The sequence below is a fragment of the Triturus cristatus genome, chromosome 3_2 (genome assembly GCF_964204655.1).
Source record: "Triturus cristatus chromosome 3_2, aTriCri1.1, whole genome shotgun sequence".
NCBI lineage: Eukaryota > Metazoa > Chordata > Amphibia > Caudata > Salamandridae > Triturus > Triturus cristatus.
Genome location: NC_140584.1, coordinates 322,822,889 through 322,842,046, shown reverse-complemented (window position 1 = coordinate 322,842,046; position 19,158 = coordinate 322,822,889). Strand labels below are relative to the sequence as shown.

The window sequence follows — 19,158 nt, the reverse complement described above, 5'->3', positions numbered from 1 at the left end:
TTAAACCTATCCATCCATTTAGCCATCATCCTTTAACCAATCCATACATGCACCACCTCACTCATTCATCCTTTAAGTAATCCATCCTTTCACTCATCCATCCACCCATTCATTTCACCTATCCACGCTTCTACTCTACTCATCCACCCATCCACTTCACCATCCACCCATCCACTCAATCATCGATCCATCCTTGCTCTCACCCATCCATACTTTCACTCACCTAACCACGCCCCCAAATATTGATCTACTCATTCATCCATCCATTTAACCTTTCAGTCATCCACCTGTCATTCATCTGTTCATCCATTCACCCTTTCCCTCTGTCCATCTACCCTTTCTCTCCATCCATCAATCCGCCCTTTCACTCATCCATCCATTCACCCTTTTACTCAGCATCCATCTTTTCACTCATCCATTCTCCTTTCCACCCACTTATCCATTCATTCACCCTTTCACTCATCCATCCATCCTCCGTTTCACTAATCCGTCCTTCCATACATTCCATCACGTATTCATCCATCCACCCTTTCGCTCACCCATCCATCCTTTCACTTACACATCCGTCCATCCATCCTTCCTTTCACTTACTCAACGACCCTTTGACATCAAGAGCCTTTTTTATGCTGAGTTGCACACAGAAGAGGCCCCTAAAGAGGTCCACCCCCCTTTAGCTACTAAAGCGGATGGGCAGGGGGGCTCATGACACCGCTGGCCGGTCTGATATTTAAATATGCAGTTTCTGAGGAAAGTAGAATTGCTATGTTTACAAAGCATATACTTACTTGTTTCTGCATTTTTATGTATTTTTGTTACAGTACAAACTGTAGAAATAGCATAGGCGTCCCTCCCTTCCACTTTGCGATTCAGTGGGGCTTGCAGAAGTGAAAGGGTTAAGAATCACTGACGTACTGCACTAGGGTGCTTTTTGGCTAGGTTTACCCCACTGACCCTGGATGCAGGGACATTTGAAGGATTTTTGGGGGCCCCTGTTCAGAACTGTTTTTAATGTATGATCCAATTAAGCTCTTTCATTGTCCTTTGGCCAGTTCACTAACAGTACACAGGCACAGTGGTCCAAATTATAAAGTTGTTACATCGAATATTCAGGGATAGTGACCTGTGATTTCAATAGTGTGCACCCATCAGCAGCTCACTAATATTACTACAAATAATCTTTGTCACCCCCTAACATTTCTCATATGCGAGGTCCAATTTTGATCTAAAAGATTTTTTTTATGGATGTTGCATGAAACATAAGCACAACATGTATCTGCAAAATGTCTGTAATAGACTGTCACACTTCACTCAGATTATAAATAAATTGAAGAGAAACCGTATTTAAAACAATCTGTTTACGAACTATTCAAGGTCATCGGGGCAAGACACTGCGGAATAGAGTTGCCACTATAAGGGCCCCCTGAGAGGCTGAGTCTGTGGGCCACATCCCACTTTGTCCATGCCTTAAAAAGTCTCTGCCTGGATGTGACGTTGTTATTAGTCTAAAGTGAGGCAATATTAGAACAACTCCAAAATAATATTAGCATACAGAGCCCAAATACTGGAATTGTCTGTACTTTTATTTGTTGAACTGTTGAACACTCAGCAAGTCGACAGCTGTATTATTCCCTTCTTCCCATTTCCAACACTCTAGTAACCTCAGTCACACAGCGAGACTCACCCGAGCAGCAGGAGAGGTCCGGGTACCAGAAGAGTCCCGCCGGGCAGCATTGGGTTGTGTTTGGGCTACACGAAGACGGAAGGCAGGCGGTACCATTGCTGCAGTAACACCCGACTCCAACAGTACAGCCCCCATTACAACCGCTGGCTGTGCACAAGGGCAACGAGGTGTTTCCGGCTGCAAGAAGAGGGGAGAAGGAAAATAGTTGTTAAACAAGTGTTTATAAACACACTGCACTAGCTTGAAGGGGTATCCATTAGCTGTACAGGTGCGAGAGTTGTAAACACACACGCGTCCCGTCTACTTTTCCACATGTTCTTCACAGGTGTTGGTGACTTGTTTACACAGACGAAATTCTCCCAAAAAGGCACAGAAGGATGAGGACCATGAAGAACGCATAAAGATTCTGAAATGATCTAGAGCAGACCGGATGGCCCGCAAGACCGTTTTCCTTTCCACTCGCCCTGGTCTTCTTTAAACCATCCACCCCAACAGCGAATTAAAGTACAGCTCTGCTGCTGTTACTACAAATCACAAGCTGAGTATGATAAAATATCACAATTAGCGCTGTTACTATTATTACTCTTACCCTTACCTTAAGGTCCAACCCACTGGCGTCACCAGTACCGGTGCCCCGCATCGGTAACTCCGTGGTGGGGAGAATCTGGCCTGTTTTCCAGGCCGCTCTTAATGAGGGCCATAGTGATAGAAGAAGCCCAACTTATCAGCCTCATTCCGAATGCTCTGTCTTTGCAGCTGCTGAAATTGCCTTGGAGGGGGTGGGCGGGGGTAAACTGTGTCTGCACGTAGTGGTTTTTACCGCAGCTCTATTTTCCCTCCTTAGCCTGAGTTTTGCACGCCAAAATGGTTAATAACGTGTGTTTTTTTAGTACCTATTAACTGCCTACTTCCCATTACTGGCACATAAATTTGGAATGAGGAGGAAATTTACACGTGAGGGAATTTCACAGGCTAATATCATGAGAGCAGCTACAATTTGAGCTCAGGTAGGAATCAACAATCGGGGGGAAAAGCCCACCTGCATCTGATTTTTCAATCGAGTGTAAGCTGCCACAGTGGCTTGAGGACTCCCAGTCTTGCCCAAGGCCTAAAAGAGATTGCGATTACACCGGTCCCCTCACGTTTCCCAGTGGCAGAATGGTATTTGCTTCCGGCATCCTTGCCTTGGCTGAGAGTAACAGGTTTGTTTATTATTTTTAAGCTCAAAGTTGTGTCTTCTGCCACCACTCTTCCTGTGAATCCTAAATCAGATGGGTCTTTTGACTTAAGTTTAAAAAAAACGTAAATTTAACCCAGGCACTCAGGTAGCTGACAGATACCCCGGTGTTTTATTTGCATGTTTGCGAACACTGCAGTGGAACATTTGTCTGCAGTCTTCATCCACACATGAAAAAGACATAAGTGTGATAGACAAATCCGGGAACGAGGGGAATAGATAACGTCATCTCATCCTTGAGCAGGGTGGGAGGTGGCACAACCTGCACCTAATATTTGGGAAATTTGGTGTTGGTTGGGTACTGCAAAAAAACGAAACCCTTGGGCCGGGGTGCACTCAATACCTCCAGCCCGCTATTGAGCACAGTGGGGTGGTGGCACCAAAATACACCTGCATCCTTGGGCAAAACAAAGGAAAAACCCTCTGCAATGAGCAAAGTGACCCAACATCATACACCCTAATGCCCTAGCGTAAGGGGTGGCTAACGACGGCACTCTAATCCATGAACACAAAAAGGGGGCATTGGTTCATCAGCGTATGTTTTTTATTTCTTCCAGTGTTTGAGAGCCCAGTCAGAGATTCTTAAACATTTTCATGCAGAATCGTTGCCCAACTTCACTTTTATTAGATGCAGCAACCTTTCTCCAACATTATGTCAAGCTCTTTCAGTGTTCGTGAAAACTGGGAGAAATTAAAAAATGAAAAAAGATGGAAAACTGTTTTTTCTTTTTTGCATTTTTTCACTGGGGGCAGTACTGCAGTCATGTACCCTGGCCCCTGTTACCAACTCCAAACCTGGCAGCGGACCAGCTCTCCGAGCACTCTGTAACTCTCAAATATTTGAACGTGACGAAGACCCGGGCAGGTGATAGCAGCACCAGCACGCTGGGTGTTAATGTTGATTCATCAAAACGCCAGGTGTAGCAGAAGTGGCCGCATACACTCTTTTTGACTGGAAGTGACATCATATGACCTTTAAGCCTGAATCCCAGGACATGACGTGAAAAGACCTAGATCTAGATGACATCCTAATATTTGAGGTCACAGAAGCCTAGTGTATGCCTCAAAGAGAAGTATTGCAAAATTACAGGGAGCACAAAACAGAGCTATACAAACAATAGTGTTCAGCCCACTATTACTAATTTGTAGAGACAATAATTTGCATATGAACCTTGCTCTTGGCTTGATTTACTTCTTTTCACTGTGAATAGGTTTTGTCTTATCAATGCTTCCAAGGAACTATCCCACTTGTGGAGCACAGAAGGGACTGTTCTGTTCAAAAACATATTATTTTCCATATTCACAATAATAGACTGTTGCAACAATTTTTTTTAAATTTGGATATTTAAAAATATGTTACATTTTATTTTGTATTATAAGAGTGCACATTCAACTTCTGGATTTATTCATTTTGTAACTAAAAGTGTGATCTGCCAGTGGGATCTGCAGAAACGAAACAGTGTTCAATAGAACACTGTGGGGAGATTTACTTAGATTTTACACCGTGTTTGCATCACAAAAATGATGCAAATTGGCGCAAATTGTTTTTTTCAGATTTATTTTCCAGAGCTAAACTTGTTTAGTGCAGGAAATAACGTGAAGGTGGTATGACTTAGCGCCAAAGGGGCATAGCATTAGTGGAGCATGGGCGTTCCCATACAACCTTCCAAGCTTTATGAGGATAAACCCTATCTACTAAATAAAATAGACAGGCTTTGCCATCAGAAAACTGTGCCCTTTTGAAGTAGGCACAATGAAGGAGAAATGCGTTCATTTCTCCTCCCTTTTCCGACTTTGTACATGTGTTGCACTAAACAGCACACAAATAAAGAGGGAAAAGGGTTACAGTCCGTCTATTCATGGTATTTTGTACTAGAAGGGTACCCTTCCGGTTCAAACCTATGCTAGACTCACAAAGACACCCTTGCACTGTAGCACAAAGGTGTCTCAGTGGCGCACAGGAGCTGATTTCAGCCCTGGCGCTAAGGAAAGAGGAGGAGAGTAAAATATTTTTGTAAATATGACGTTCTCCTCCTTCCTCCTTTTCATGCAGTGCAGCACAGCATTTACGCCTGCTGCACTGCGTGAGTACGTGGTAAATCTGGCCCTGTTTACCTTCTGTGCTTCATACTGCTTTTGCCACTTCTGAGGCCAGGGGTCGCTAAACCATTGATAGGGGATCGAAGGAACACGCCAGCGTTGCAGCTGTAACACATAACAACCCCTAAATGAAATCCATGACCCTGGGACACATGCTATTTGACTCAGTCCACCGTGGCCCACCCCACTTTGTGGCCAAAGTCGTCCCCTGACACATGATAAGTTCAATCAGCCATGTTTGCAACTGCGATCAGGCCACTGGACCAGCTGCCCCACCCTTATTTCACTCTAAACCATGGGGACGAGGATTCAAATACAGAGCTGCGCCAGCTTTCCATGGTGACCGCATGCTTTTTTTTAAAAATACCAGCCAAGAGCTCATGAGAAGAAGCATCATCACTTTTTTTTACTTATACTAATCAGCATGTGCTCCCTAAAAGAATGTGTGAAAGTTGGGGTTGTAAAAGTTGGGCCCTGGTTGCAAATAACTACAGATGGATAGGTGTAGCTACAACAATGTTACTATCTCATTCCTAGCTGCAGCAGTTTTACTGTGGTTAGAGCTTGCCTCTGACTATGATTCGGTGTCTCTGTGTGTTGGAGAGGTGACGTCTCACTCCTTCCCTTTCATCTTTTCCAGCCCACAGGGTGACTTGGGGCTATGCCCACCTGCAGCTGCCCCTTGGAGGTCCTTGTCTTGCTCCCTCTCCAATAACATCACACATGGCACATCCACCACCTTGACCTCCACAGGCCCCACAGGCCATCCCTTCACACCGGCAGCAGGAGGGTTAATGGCCATTGCAAAGTATACATTATCAGCACAAACCAACTCTCATTGCCCAGTCCCAGCACACCATGCATATGATAAAAAGAGGGACTTACCGAAGCATGTCACCGCTCCTGTAGATAAGAAAGAGAGAGAGAAAGGAAATATTATTTACACCTCAAGAAAGTTAAGAAGCACAGTTCAAATACTGGAGCACTTGCAATAGTGGTAAAACTCAATGATATCTGTTAATGAATTCTACCACATCTTGTCCCGGATATTAGAGGTTGAATTAAGGGTCCTGGCAGAAATTAGTACGGAAATCACAGTAGTGCATCCACTCATGACCCGCCCGTTTCTGCTATGATGCTGCAGTATGCAATGTGATAGCTTTTTTGTAACAGTGACATGCACAACCCTTGCTACACCCTCAACTCGCAGAGTGGATTTTTTTCCCTATTGCAGCGAACAGGCCACCATTTACACAGTAGGAAAGCGACTCATTGAGTTTCTATGTGGTGTGCAGGTGTGTGGCTAGCGAGTGCACTTGCGCTGAGTGGATGTGGATACAGGTTACACATTTTGAAAGGTGCCTGAAATGAGCCCCCCTAAACCCTCTGGAGCAGGCAGGCCAATAACTAAAACATTTCTTTTCTGGGGGGAAGTTGGATACAGCCACAATGAGGCTGAGACCCAAGCTCATCAAGCCGGAAGTACTACAGATAGCAAAGAAGCAGAGGCCCTTCTAAAGAGCCTCTCCATATGTTGCAAAACATGGAAGAGTGGATGACTATGAATTCTGTTTTTTGGGGAGAATGCACACACTACAGTTTTAACAGTATGTTGGTCGCTGGAAACCTATACACACTTCACGGAGATATTAGCAGAAGTTAACACAAGACCTTTGGAAGCAGAGTGGAGAGATGGTGAATATTTTGTGTCAGAGAACTATAGATTTTCAGGGCCACAGCAGAGAAGCGCCTGAAGTCTTGCCGCATAACTAGACACAAGCATTTTGGGAAGGTCTCCACTTCTGAGAGTATACTTTATCAGGGGGTGAAGAAAGCGTCCATTTCTAAAGGTTGTTTGGCCGGACCGCCCATGTTTGGAAACTTTGTTGAGATATGATCCTTGACAAATGGCGTCTCTGACTGCAAGTAGCATAAAGACTTGAGGAACACTGAGTCATGTTGCCTACCACCATTTGTACTGCATACATGCTGTGCACCTTGAAAGAGCCATTACCCCCCTACACGGGGGCAAAGTCAGAGCCCGATTTGGGATTAATCAAAGAGCTATGGAACATGCAAATCTCCAAAGAGCTGGACAATGTGTGGTTGGCTACTGGATCCAGATCACAGCATTGCAAAGACCAGGAAGAAGGACATGTACAGAGTCGTGAAGAGCACACAGTGGAAGGGTGAGGGACTGTTTGTGTAATGAGGATTGAAAAGTGCTGCAGCAGCTTATCAGAAAGGGGAGGATTATTTAGTCATAGATGACTCCCACATGGAGCAGGAGCTTCTGTGCAATGCATCTCTGGCTCTAGTTAGAGGCACAGAAAACCTTCTGGTTGTTCTGATCTCCTCCGAGAGATCCAGGGCCAAGACGTATCGAGAGAATCTCCACGTATGATGCTGGCAGAATCCTTTTTTAAAAAAAATATTTATTATCAGCTGAATGAGCATTTCAATCAGACATTTTGTCCAAAGGAATAATATCAAGGGTGCATAGGTCAGAAGCAGCTTGGTGGGTACATAAATAGATTGTGTAGTGGCTGGTGGATGGCTGCTGATAATTGACCAACAAAACATTACACACATCAGCTCTAAACATCTACAGTGAGGACGCGCAATAGCATTTATGTGGTAGAGTCTTCCTTCAGGGCCATCTTGGATGAGTTTAGTGCTGAGTCATTGGGAAAAGAGTTCCAGCATAGAGGTCCAAGTAGGTAGAAGGAGCAGCATTTGGATGTTGCATACAGAGGTCTTGGTATGATATGGAGACTTTGGTTAGCTGATCCTAGTTCGAGAACTGCGGTGTAGCAAACTGTGAACGTAGATAGGTAGTTCAGCTAGTACAGTCTACAGCTTTGAATACCAAGGGGCATATTTACAAAGAAATGATGCAGCGCTGCAAGCAATTTTGCAGCACAGCAGTGCGCCATTTAAAAACTGCAGGGATGTGCAGTATTCACAAAATAAACGGCGCACCTCTGTTTTCCCTTGCACCAGCACTAAAAAAGCAGCCTCGTGCCAACGCAGACACCCATTGTGCAAGGGTGCCTGTGTTGCAGGGATGATGGTTTATGTGCAGGAAGAGGCTCCTTCCTGCACATAAACAGTCATTAAAGGTGAATTGCTCCTTCTATGTGTGCTGCAGAATGCAGAGGAAAAGGGGCGTGCAATGGGGGATGCAGTGGACGTTCTACTGCAACACCCTTTGCTTTTTGATGCTGCCCCAGATTTACAAGGCTGAGGCAGCGCCAAAAACTAACGCCAGGGCAAATCTCCATTATTGATTGTTTATGTGCAGGAAGGTACCCCTTCCTGCACGTAAATAATCAACCCCACAGCACAGGCACCCTTACGATATGGCCCCAGTGCTAAGGTAAACACAGGGGTGCGCCCTATTCTTGAGAATATGGCTCATCCCTACATTTAAAAAATGTTGGAGCGCTGCGTTGCCAAATTTGCCATTGCACCACGCCTCAACATTGTTTTGTAAATATGCCCCTATGTTGATCATGAATGTGTAAACGCTCATTTTAGAATCAAAGTGTAATCCAGGGTTTCCGGCTGAGGATTCTGTGGTCACGGTGTCTGCAGTAAATTAACAGGAAAGCGTTGAGAGGGAGGTGCTGAAGTAGCAGGACAATAGATTATTTTGATTTTGAAAGAATTCAATATGCGTCACCATCCAGTGACAGTTGGCTGTGGGGCAGTTAGAGACGCAAAAGCTGACAACAAATGGCGATGAAGTTCAAGAGGGGATCACTTAAGAGAAGTGCAGGAGCTCTTTAGATTCAAGTGCACCCGAGCTATGACTATGCTTGCTCCATGTACCTTTCAGCAATGAGGGGTTAGGTGTTGTGAGGGGGAAGGGTCAAGTCCAGAGGGAAACACCAACCTCAATGTGTCAGGGTCAGTAAAGAACTATGAATTCCACAAGCTTGAGTGAAAAAATCTTGGAATGGGACATAGCTGAGAAATTCTCTCAAAGCTTTTGTGTGGCCAGGTTACTTGCGAGAACCGACAAAACTCTCTCACTTTCATAAAGACAAGGGCTAAGTTGGATGCCACTGACATTGATGGCTTGCTGGCCCAAATACATACAAATTCCAGCTCCAGGTCAGGTAAGGAGCCCATCCATGGAGAGGTAATGGCCAGACACCCACATCACAAAGAGACCAAATCCAAATAGCAGTAACTTCCAGCTGCTCAGATGAAGGCAGTGCACAGAGCAGGGGGTACATAGTCTTTCCATGCACTGGCCAACAAACTGAACTTAACAGAGATGCAGGCTGATGGAGCAAGGACTCGTAAAAAAGAGACTTGCTCAGATGCAATCCTCTCAAATAACTTGTAATACCGTAATAATTATATTTGTAAATACTAACATGCATTACAGTTCATACATTTAAGCTTAGGGGAAGCTTGCATATGTGTCGTACTAACCAATAACCTGAGTGTGACTTAAAATGGCTGCTAATGCAGAATTCTGTACTGCGCATACGTCAACTACATCTATGTAGTAATGACGAGTCTTTGCTTGGAGGGAAATTATTGCAGCTGCGCAATCGCTTTAAAGATGGCCGCTTGAAACTCACATATTAAAGCGCATGCTTTTGCTGAAACTAACCCATGCAACTTTATTAAAATGCTAATGCGAAAGATTTTTATAAGTAAATGGGATTAGAGTAGAGATGGGTGGTATACAGGGAAATAATTTTATTTTGATTTCTTCACATGTTTCTTTGTTTCTTTCTATTTAGTTCGTATTTGGGCCTCAGAGCAATACTAAAGTCTATATACCGTGTGATACCCAACGCCTGCGCACTCGTAACCCGCCAGAAACCATGATGGTGTTCTTGAACCTCAGCCAAGGTCATGATTGCAACATGTCCTGGGAAAGCAGTTGACATCCTGAATGATGAATGAGAAAATTATTAAATGTATATTTTTTATTGATAAAAATGTGAAATGCAGGTGGGAAATAAAGCGTGGGAAAATAAATTTAAGGGGCGGGAACGCTGAACAATAAGACTAAAGAAAATTATTAAAACTTAGCATGGTGTGATGATCATCCCCCCTTTCCTGTCCAATCAGAATTAGGAGTTTCATAAATTTGAAACATTTAGGGGTGGTACATGCCATTAGAAAGTATAATTGAGGTAGTTTAGTTAGTTAGAAATATAGAGATGCTGATGTGTAGCAGATGCTGCAGTGCTCGTACTGCCAGGATGCTTAGAGACCGGGATGCTGTCCGAGAACTGAATAAATGCTGAAAAAGAATCGATTTACAGACTTAGAATTTGAGCCAATTAATTAGAAGAAGATCCCGGAAGAATTGAGGAGGAACATAATAGAAGATTGCAGAAGAATCGAGGAGGAAGATAGTGTCAGAGAGGGGTGCGACGCAGGCGTCTTATCTAGAAGAGGTCATCTATCCTGTCCCTGAATCCTGTCCTGAACCTTTGTCACCTGATCTGTCCCAGGAGACCCTTTCCAGCTCCTTCGCCAAGTGCACTCCCTCCGGGGTGGCTCCTGCAGGCGAGAATTTCAGACTGTACCTTTTCCCTCTAATAAATATTATCTATAATATAATCTAAAAAAAAAAATGGATTACGGTTTATTACGGTTTTATTTTAGGAACTACTGTTGAGTGACACATCACGCCCCTTTTTAGGGAGATAACTAAACACACCAGTGTAGACATCCTCTCCCAGTGATTCTCAAGATAGTGTTTTGAAATACAAACCTGTCCCTGTAAAAATTCAAGATACTACGGGTGACCTGGCCTGCGGCTGTTACAGCTGAGTCTTTGACAACACGAGTTTGGTGTAGGGGGTTCAGCAACAAGGCTTTATTCATTGTCGTCAGAACCAGAGCAGAGGTATTACTAATAGAAAGGTGTCCTAGCGCGTTACCTGTGAGTCTGTGACTGGGGACCAGAGTAGAATTTGGGGTAACCAACGTAACGCTGGGGAGAATGTACGCAACCATCAAGCAATGGTACAGCCTGAATCAAAACATAGCGGTCTCGGAACTGAACAAGGCTCTGTGGGACGAATTAGAGAAAGATGTAAAGTCCCCATACAACCAATATCTAAAAAAGGCATTACTAGAAACCTCCACAGGAGAGCTTTGGGAAACCACTGCCCTACTCTGCCTTTAAGCAAACTATAAATAAATCAGCAAAGCTTCACTCGCTGCTAGTCGATAAAAACACTTTCAGCACGAGAAAACACGCCTGGACGGTAATGACCAACTGCAAGTCACTCACCCCAGCACCATATCTAAATATCACTTTCTCGGCCTACAGAAAGCTACAATTAATGACCTTGCATCAAGGTATACTGCCGTCCATTATGGCCCAGCCAACTTGGGTCCACGACGGGCCGAAAGAATGTAGACTATGTGGGAGCAGCAAAGAGGACCTTGTCCACCTTCTCTGCATTTGTCCTAAATTATCTCAAGTATGAGCCACTTTATTAAAACACGTCATGATCATCTGAGGCATAAGGGCATGCAGATCGGCAATTATATCGGCCTTGGAACCAACAGACACTTAATTGAACTGCCAATTAATAAAGTTCCTCTCTGTTCATGCGCAAGCATTAAAAAGGATTCCTGTGCCTTGCTCGTTAACATCAAATAAGACGGACTGCTCAGAGGCAGATCGTACTTCTGAACATAAGGCAGAATAACACTAGAACACTGGGAGAACATTCTTCAATTTTACATAGCGATCTACGGGTCAACCAACGCTCCAGATTCACTAACTGTAAACTACGCACATTGAAAATGTCTGCATTTTTTTAACAATGATATTTCTATATATGTAATACTAGTTAAACAAGAGATTTTCATGACTTTTAGGCAACAACATTTTTATTGCAGCCTTCTGTTTTAGTAATTGCATTGTTATGGTTTTAATTAACTGAAACAATAAAAATTGACTTGACTTGACTGGGGACACAGGCCATGGGGATCTCGCGCTAGCAGCAGAGACACTTGGAGCGGCGAACCCTGCACATAAAGTTGTATGCAAGAGAGACGGTAATTAACAGGGCTCTCTTAATCCAGGCCTAAATATAATGAACACAGTCATTTGATAACTCTGTAAAGGTTGCAAATTAAACAATTACTATACAAAGCATGCTCGTCTCTGGAACAATAAGGAGTGAATCTTACCATCGAACAGGGCTGGATTAATTGACTATTATGTGGTACAATACTGGTAGACCATGTTGGTTCATCAGGATTAATATTGTAGTCAGGAAGTTTGAACCCCCTCAAAGACAGAAAGCCTCAACTCCTTACATTAAGGAGAGTGATTGAAAACTACCTTTTGTGGGGACCAGAAAGAATAGATACAGCTCCCTCCATCATAAATAATATTCTTAATAACACAGAGTAAGAGCTGTGCTGGTTGATGCATTGCTAGGGTCCTCAGCAGGGCAACATTTCTCTACTTGAGGCGTGCCAGAGGGGAAGATGAGCTGAAATGATAGCTTGGCACCTGAGACAACCCCAGGGTAATGCTGGATATCGGACATTGTCACATGCGCCAGAAAATCTGTTTAGGAAAACATTGGTTGCAATGTACTATGGGTAAGCTGAGGTTAATGAGAGATGAGCTGTACTGGAGGAGTAATCCGAGTAAGGCAACCAGTTCCTTAATTATGATGAGTCCAGCTGCTGAAGAAGTTTGGGCTGGAATTCTTTTGTACTTTCAGAGGGTTGTATGAGTTGCGCCCCGCAGACAAACGTTTGGTGCTCTTCAACTATCTGAACGTAAGCAACAGTTTTCCATATGAGACCAAACTCTGGATTTAAAGAGGGGTTCCAACTGAGAAATGACTACTGCCGAGAAAATGGAGATTAACTAAAGGACCCAAATTTAACAATTGCTTGAAAAAATGTAAACCCTATCCGGTTTACGGGACAGAGAGGACATCTTCAAGGCTATTTGAAATGCATTGGATTTTATTTTATTTTGTCACTCAGTCTTAATGTTCTTTATTTTTAAATGTTATATTTCTGTATATTATGTAGTATATAGTCGACTGAGTTGTAAAAACTAATGGTGAATGGTTTTTAACTAACAAGTGATAAACTGAGGGAAAATTACAGAAAAGGCCTTTAATCCGATTGAATTGGTTTAAACGTAATTATATTCCCCGTGAAGCGTTTCCTCTGGTGATTATATTTCATTTAGCCCTGACTTTTCTAGGAACAGAAACTGATCAAGGGTTTTCCAAAATGTTCAAAGTTCAAAAGTAGCTTTTCTAGGAAGCCTTCTGGAATACTTACTTTAGCAGTTCTTCAAAATTGTAAGGATGACAAATGTTATTTATTCTCTTTTACTAATATGTTGTATGTGTTGGTAAAAATGTATGCAAACCAGCAGTCTAATACTCCTCAGGGAATAACTAAAAATAACCCATGTCCTGAAACCGCCTTTTGAAAAATACCCTCAGTTTGGAAAAGCCCAGGAGCCAGTGCAGCGCATGCCTCATCCTTCAATACAGACATTTGACGCACATCTGCACATCATTTGTCATCATTGATTTGAATTTCCAATTTGCACGAATTTAAAATCAAATGCAACTTTTCAGTGTTGCTATTTGCTAATAGCTTTTCGTGCCTCTTCCCCATGTTCCCAACTTTACAGTCCACCTATGTCATCACTACCTACCATAACACCAGACTCTGTCTTATTGTCCCTCTTATTGGTGATGCATACGTTTCCGGGTCCTTGGAGATTCAGTCCTGGTCACTCAGTGACGTGCCCTCAATTCTTAAATCTGTCTCATCTCAGAATGAATACTTTAATTTAGAGTCACTTATAATCCAGGAAGCACTCATTACAGGGAACAAATTAGCGGATCAAAAGTTACTAAAACTGTGGTGATGTGTTGCCGCACAGTGTGAGACCCTTTGCAAACTTTGATTGGGCAACTTTCTGTTGGTTATTGCTGTACTTCCCCACATTGTACCATACTCGGTAGTTGCCTTAACCCCTTCAGTGCCACGCCCTTTCCCCCTCCTGTGCCGGGCGTTGTATTAGTGGGTGGGGTTCATGACGAGATAGTCTCGTCATGGGCACAGCGCAGCGGTGCTCCATGACGAGACTATCTCGTCATGGGTACAGAAGAGGTTAACGTCTGGTGCCCGTGGTGCATCTTCAGATGTTTCAAGCTGCCATCAGGGAACTGTTCGAGCTATCTTTGTTTGATCTGCAATCAGCGTACTCTTGTACCTTTTTGTTACTAGTTCAAAAAACTTTGTGACCCGACAGTTTAGTTTAGTTTTAGTTGGTTAAAAAAAAACAAATTTTAACGGAAAATAAAGGGGAGCAAACTGAGAGGCGTCGAACATTGATGCTCGATAGACAAACACGTGTGTGGAGAAGTCCAGACCTTTTGATACTCAAGAAAAGCGACAGAAAGAGAAAGGATACAGTATATAATGACATGGGGCAAGACATTTCAGGTACCGTGGACAGGTACGTTTAGTTTGAAACAAAAACGTACGGGGAAGGTAGCGGGTATATCCAAGACACAAGAGGAAAAAAGGGTCATTGTTGGAGTCAAGGAGGTGCTCATGATAGAGCAGAGATGGCAATCAGGACCCAGGAGGGGCTCGTGCAGGACGTGCTATGGAATGGACAAAGGAAAGACCCTGGGATGGATTTCACTGGAGTGATGAGGTCTTTGGTGTGTTCATGATCACCACAAGGCCTTTTTACATGGTTATCAGTGTCAAAGACTGAAGAGTTTGACCCCTCCGTTATCCTTGTACCGATAAGGACCAGAGTGCTTGATTATTCCACTATGAGTTGGAGACCTTCCCTCGCCCATTCTCTCCCGAGTGAGTAGTAAGCATAGCATTTGTATGGAGCTTCTACTCAGAGCATGTCTATGTGTTGGTCAACAAGGTGCCTATGATTACATTGGCAAAGAGCCTGGTCCATAATCAAGATGAGAGCGAAAAAGATTAGCCGTAAGATCTTTTGGGAACTTGGAACAGAAGAACACATGAGAATTTTAGATTTTAGGACCCGGAGGAAGAGAAACTGTGGTCTAATGTGGAGCACCTTAGGGAGAAGGTTGAATAATAGTTCACCTGTTGATATACAATTTGTAATCATAGAGGGAATGGCAAGCTTGCTTTCGAGACAGGATGGAATGTTGATATAAAGCTGTTTGCAATCATGCACATACAATAAACATATTCCCATGTATTATGTTACAGCAGTGAACATTATTCTGTTAAGACCATCCGAATACCAACATTCTGGACGGTTTGACATTTCTTACAAATCCAAGTAGAGAATAATATTCAAACCATCACTAAAGAACTTAATTTTTAAACATTTGACCTGGAGCTCCTGGAATAAGATGGATAATTTCCCAAAAACTGAGCAGAAAGCAGACCAAATTCTTAGTCGAATGATGACCTTCTTGCCAAAGAAAATGGACATCTGGATCTACTTCTATGCATTCTGCCTCCTAGACTAATTTAATATTTTCTACACATAGGGACATCAAGTCCCTCGGAGGAATATCATTCAACTGAGATTTACATTTTTTTTAATCTCATTGTTTAGGGTTCCATTTAGGTTGAGTCAGCTTTGCATCCAGCTTTCAGTATCAAAAAGCCCCCTATATATGTTTTGAAATTCTTCGGTGCTCCATTTGGATCGATTGAGACTTGTGTTTTGTCCGCATATGATTGGAGCTGGAGGATAACCAAGTGCTTGAGTAACAAATTAGAGGATAAGGCCTAGTCAAATCCCTGTGTCTGAATACAATAACTCCAGTTCCTAGCTGTACCGCCTTTGCTCAGTGGCGTAGGAAGGGGGGTGCGGTGGGTGCGGGCCGCCCCAGGTGTCATCCCTGATGGAGGTGACAAAATGGCAAAAATATGTGTTTTAAACACATATTTTTGCCATTTTGTCAAGCCGGGGGGGGACAAGAAATGTTCCGCACCGGGTACCACCTGACCTTGCTACGCCATTGTCTTTGTATATTGAAGACAAAGTCTGCCATGGTCACCAACTCTATAAAACTGAAACATGCTGCGCTGTTTCCTCAGCTGCTTCTCCTGCAGGTGTAGATGAGGGCTGAAGGCCTAGTTCCCCGCAGTTTTCTCCCTACTGCTCAGTGCTGTAATGCTTGTCTCCTCAGCGACACTCCCAAAGGTGACAGTTTGAGTGTTCGCCTTCTCTGCTGTCCCACTATATGTTAAGGCCGGAATATGGAGGGGCATTCTAGCCGTCAGCTATTCATTCGAATGATTATTTTTAAGTCTTCTGGAATGCATGGGAGCAGATTGTGACACCAGCAGTGGCACTGCTTCAATGAATAGTTGTAGAAAGTCAGGCTTCAAGGGTTATCACCTCCCACCCCAGGATCTCCTCCAAGTTAGCCTGGGATAGGAGCGAGCAGGCTTAGTTTGAAGATCAGAGATTCCATTTGTCATCTGAATTGGTTGGCTATCATTACCTTCAGGCAGTGTTTTGGATGGGCTGTACTCACAGGTACTGAATGACTGCACTTTTTTAATTTGAAAGGAAGAGAACAGCACTTCTAGGCAGGGATGCCATACTTTTAGTAGAAAATTCATGATTTTTCAGCAGAAAACACTTCCTCTGGGATAGTGAGTACCAACACTTTAGAATTCCATTTCACGCACTGCCTTCAAGTAGCCGACAGGGTTAGGCCTCCTCAAAGGCAGCCTGGAACTTGGATCTCATGCATGAAGCCTCCATGACTGGTCAAGGTAATCAAGCTTTTGGCAAGCATCTACAAATGATTGTAATAAGTATGCATTCACTACCTCATCACAAAATGGCAGTTTTCTTTCTTTGGCGGCTTCAGGGCTGGATTTAGGTTAGGTCTTTTGAAGAGCCACTGGAATTATGCAATTTTGCAGCTATAGCATCATACACATAATTATGGATTTGCCACATTTGCCGCGTAAGCTATCATCCGCTGCGTAGGACTTAATTATGATGAGGTTGGAGTATTCTGACCAGTACGTAAACCCCTGTTTATTTACGGTTTGGAATTACAAGTTAAAATATATTTAACATATTCAATAATTATCAGATGCGTAAAATACCTCAAGGCCCGTTAAGTTTCGGCAACCCGCCAAAATTGAACAGAAGAGAAAAATGCTGTTTTTCAGTATCATGTGGATTTTGGTACTTTAAACACCAAAATCTGCATGTTATTCCCCATAAACTCATAATATCGCAACTGATAAATTAGGTACCCCGTGCCACTGATATTTATCAGGTGCCATGAATAACACCTACACTCGTAATCAAGGCCATTATCTGCAGGTTTTAATAAGACAAATGTTTGTTTGCGGCTCAAGCGGGTCAAAAGTTACTTAAACTGTGGTGACGTGTTGCCGCACAGTGTGAGACCCTTCGCAAACTTTGATTGGGCAACTTTCTGTTGGTTATTGCTGCATTTGGGTGTCAAACTGGTACTAATGAGGTGGAACCTTTGCCAGATATAATGCTCATGACAAAATAAGGATGTAATAGTATCACAAAATGTACGGCCTTAAGGTCCTGATTATGATGGCGATGGGACCGTCACTGTCAGGCCATCGGTGCCCCTGCTGGTCGGCTTGCTGTATTACAATGGCCATGCATCCAACGGGCTCAAGGATCACGTTGGACCGTCGGAGGGACTACAATCTCTAAAATAGTGGCGCAGCCTACCCAAGCACCGTCGTAGGGATTACAAAGTCCCATTCTGCCGGCCATTTCATGGCGGTTCACCCGCCATGAAAAGGCAGGTGGAAAGTGACTTTTGGTGCCCCTTGCATGCCCCCCTTCCCTCCTAGTCCTCCTCTATGGTCCCTGGGGGGCACCTATGTTACCCCCCTAAGCATTCCTGCACCATGTGGCAGGCACCGCATGGTGCCTGCGGGGTGCCTGCCACATAGTGCAGAGATGTTTACAAACATGCCTCTTGGCAGTGAGGCTTGTGCCGCAGCCCTTTTCCGGGCCGCAGCACTAGAGTCAATGCTACGAGGCATGTTTCCAACCGCCTCCACGGCGGTCGAATCATAATTGGATGGCGGGACCACCGACTACCTGTCGGACCTCCCATTCCCAACACAATGGCGTTCGGACGCTCGCCCAACCGCCATCATAATAAGGCCCTAAGTCATTTAGTCAACTCTGCGCATAAGCTGGTCCTGGAAATAAGTGAATGTGTTGGGGCGATTGTTAAGGTTTAACTGTGTCAGTGCTAGAAGAGAGAGACCACTAAACCTGAGCCACTGTGACCACATGAAACCGGCCCACTAAGGTCTTCACTGGCTGTTGATGCAGGAGTAGAACACATTCAGAAAAATCTGCTTCATCTTCAAGCCTAACACCCCCCTCCAGCTTCGAGCACCAACCACTGTGACGTCTCACTCCTACACTTACCCTGCACGGGAGCATCCCCAGCGCTCTAAAGCACTGTGATGATTGGAAAATGGAGTGATGGACAACTAACATTAAAATAATTAAAAAGATGCAGAAAATCCAGACTTGTTATTTCTGACCTCGCTCCCAGGTCCTGAAATTTTACAAGTATTTCTGGTTACTCCTGCAGCAGACTTTAAGCCACGGGCCCCAGTCTTTCTCCCGAGGTTCGACAGCTCTGTCGCATTATCACAGCTGAGGTGAGGCTGTGCTCAGAGAGGCCGCTCCTCATCCTCAGAGCCCCACTATCATCACAGTAGTCTTAATAAAGCGAGCGGGTACCTGCTTCTCCGAGGAGGGCGGCCAGGAGGACCCCCAACAGCAGACTCATCTCTGTGCGCCTCATTCTCTCGGGCAGCTTCTCGCCTCGGGGTCTTGTATTTGGGGCGAGCAGCGACTGAGAACGGGAAACGGCTGGAAGCTCCTTCTGAGTGACTGCAGCGCCGAGTTCCCTCAGGTTATATAGCATAGGGCAGGGCACAGAGAGGTGGACAGGTGAGAAGGGAGGGGAGGGGAGGAGAGTGAGAGGGAGTGGGCAGATCAGCAAGGAGGTGAGTGTCAGTGCGAGGGACGAGAGCGGATGATGACGAGAGAGAGAGACTTAGGGGGGAGGGAGATACATTGAGAGGGGAGAAAGACAGACAAGAA

General features: G+C 44.2%; 1 protein-coding gene across 1 annotated transcript in view; it reads right to left on the bottom strand.

The window, feature by feature from the left end:
* LOC146857283 (uromodulin-like) overlaps nt 1-18,954 on the bottom strand; it is a 237,967-nt gene extending 219,013 nt beyond the window's left edge. Inside the window, exons 1-3 of the mRNA XM_085647788.1 lie at nt 18,793-18,954; nt 5,904-5,921; nt 1,682-1,858 (exon numbers count right to left, since the gene is read on the bottom strand). Coding sequence (XP_085503914.1) covers nt 1,682-1,858; nt 5,904-5,921; nt 18,793-18,856 — 259 coding nt within the window. The 5' untranslated portion in view covers nt 18,857-18,954. The remainder of the gene's footprint in view (nt 1-1,681; nt 1,859-5,903; nt 5,922-18,792) is intronic.
* Between the last annotated feature and the right edge of the window lie 204 nt (nt 18,955-19,158).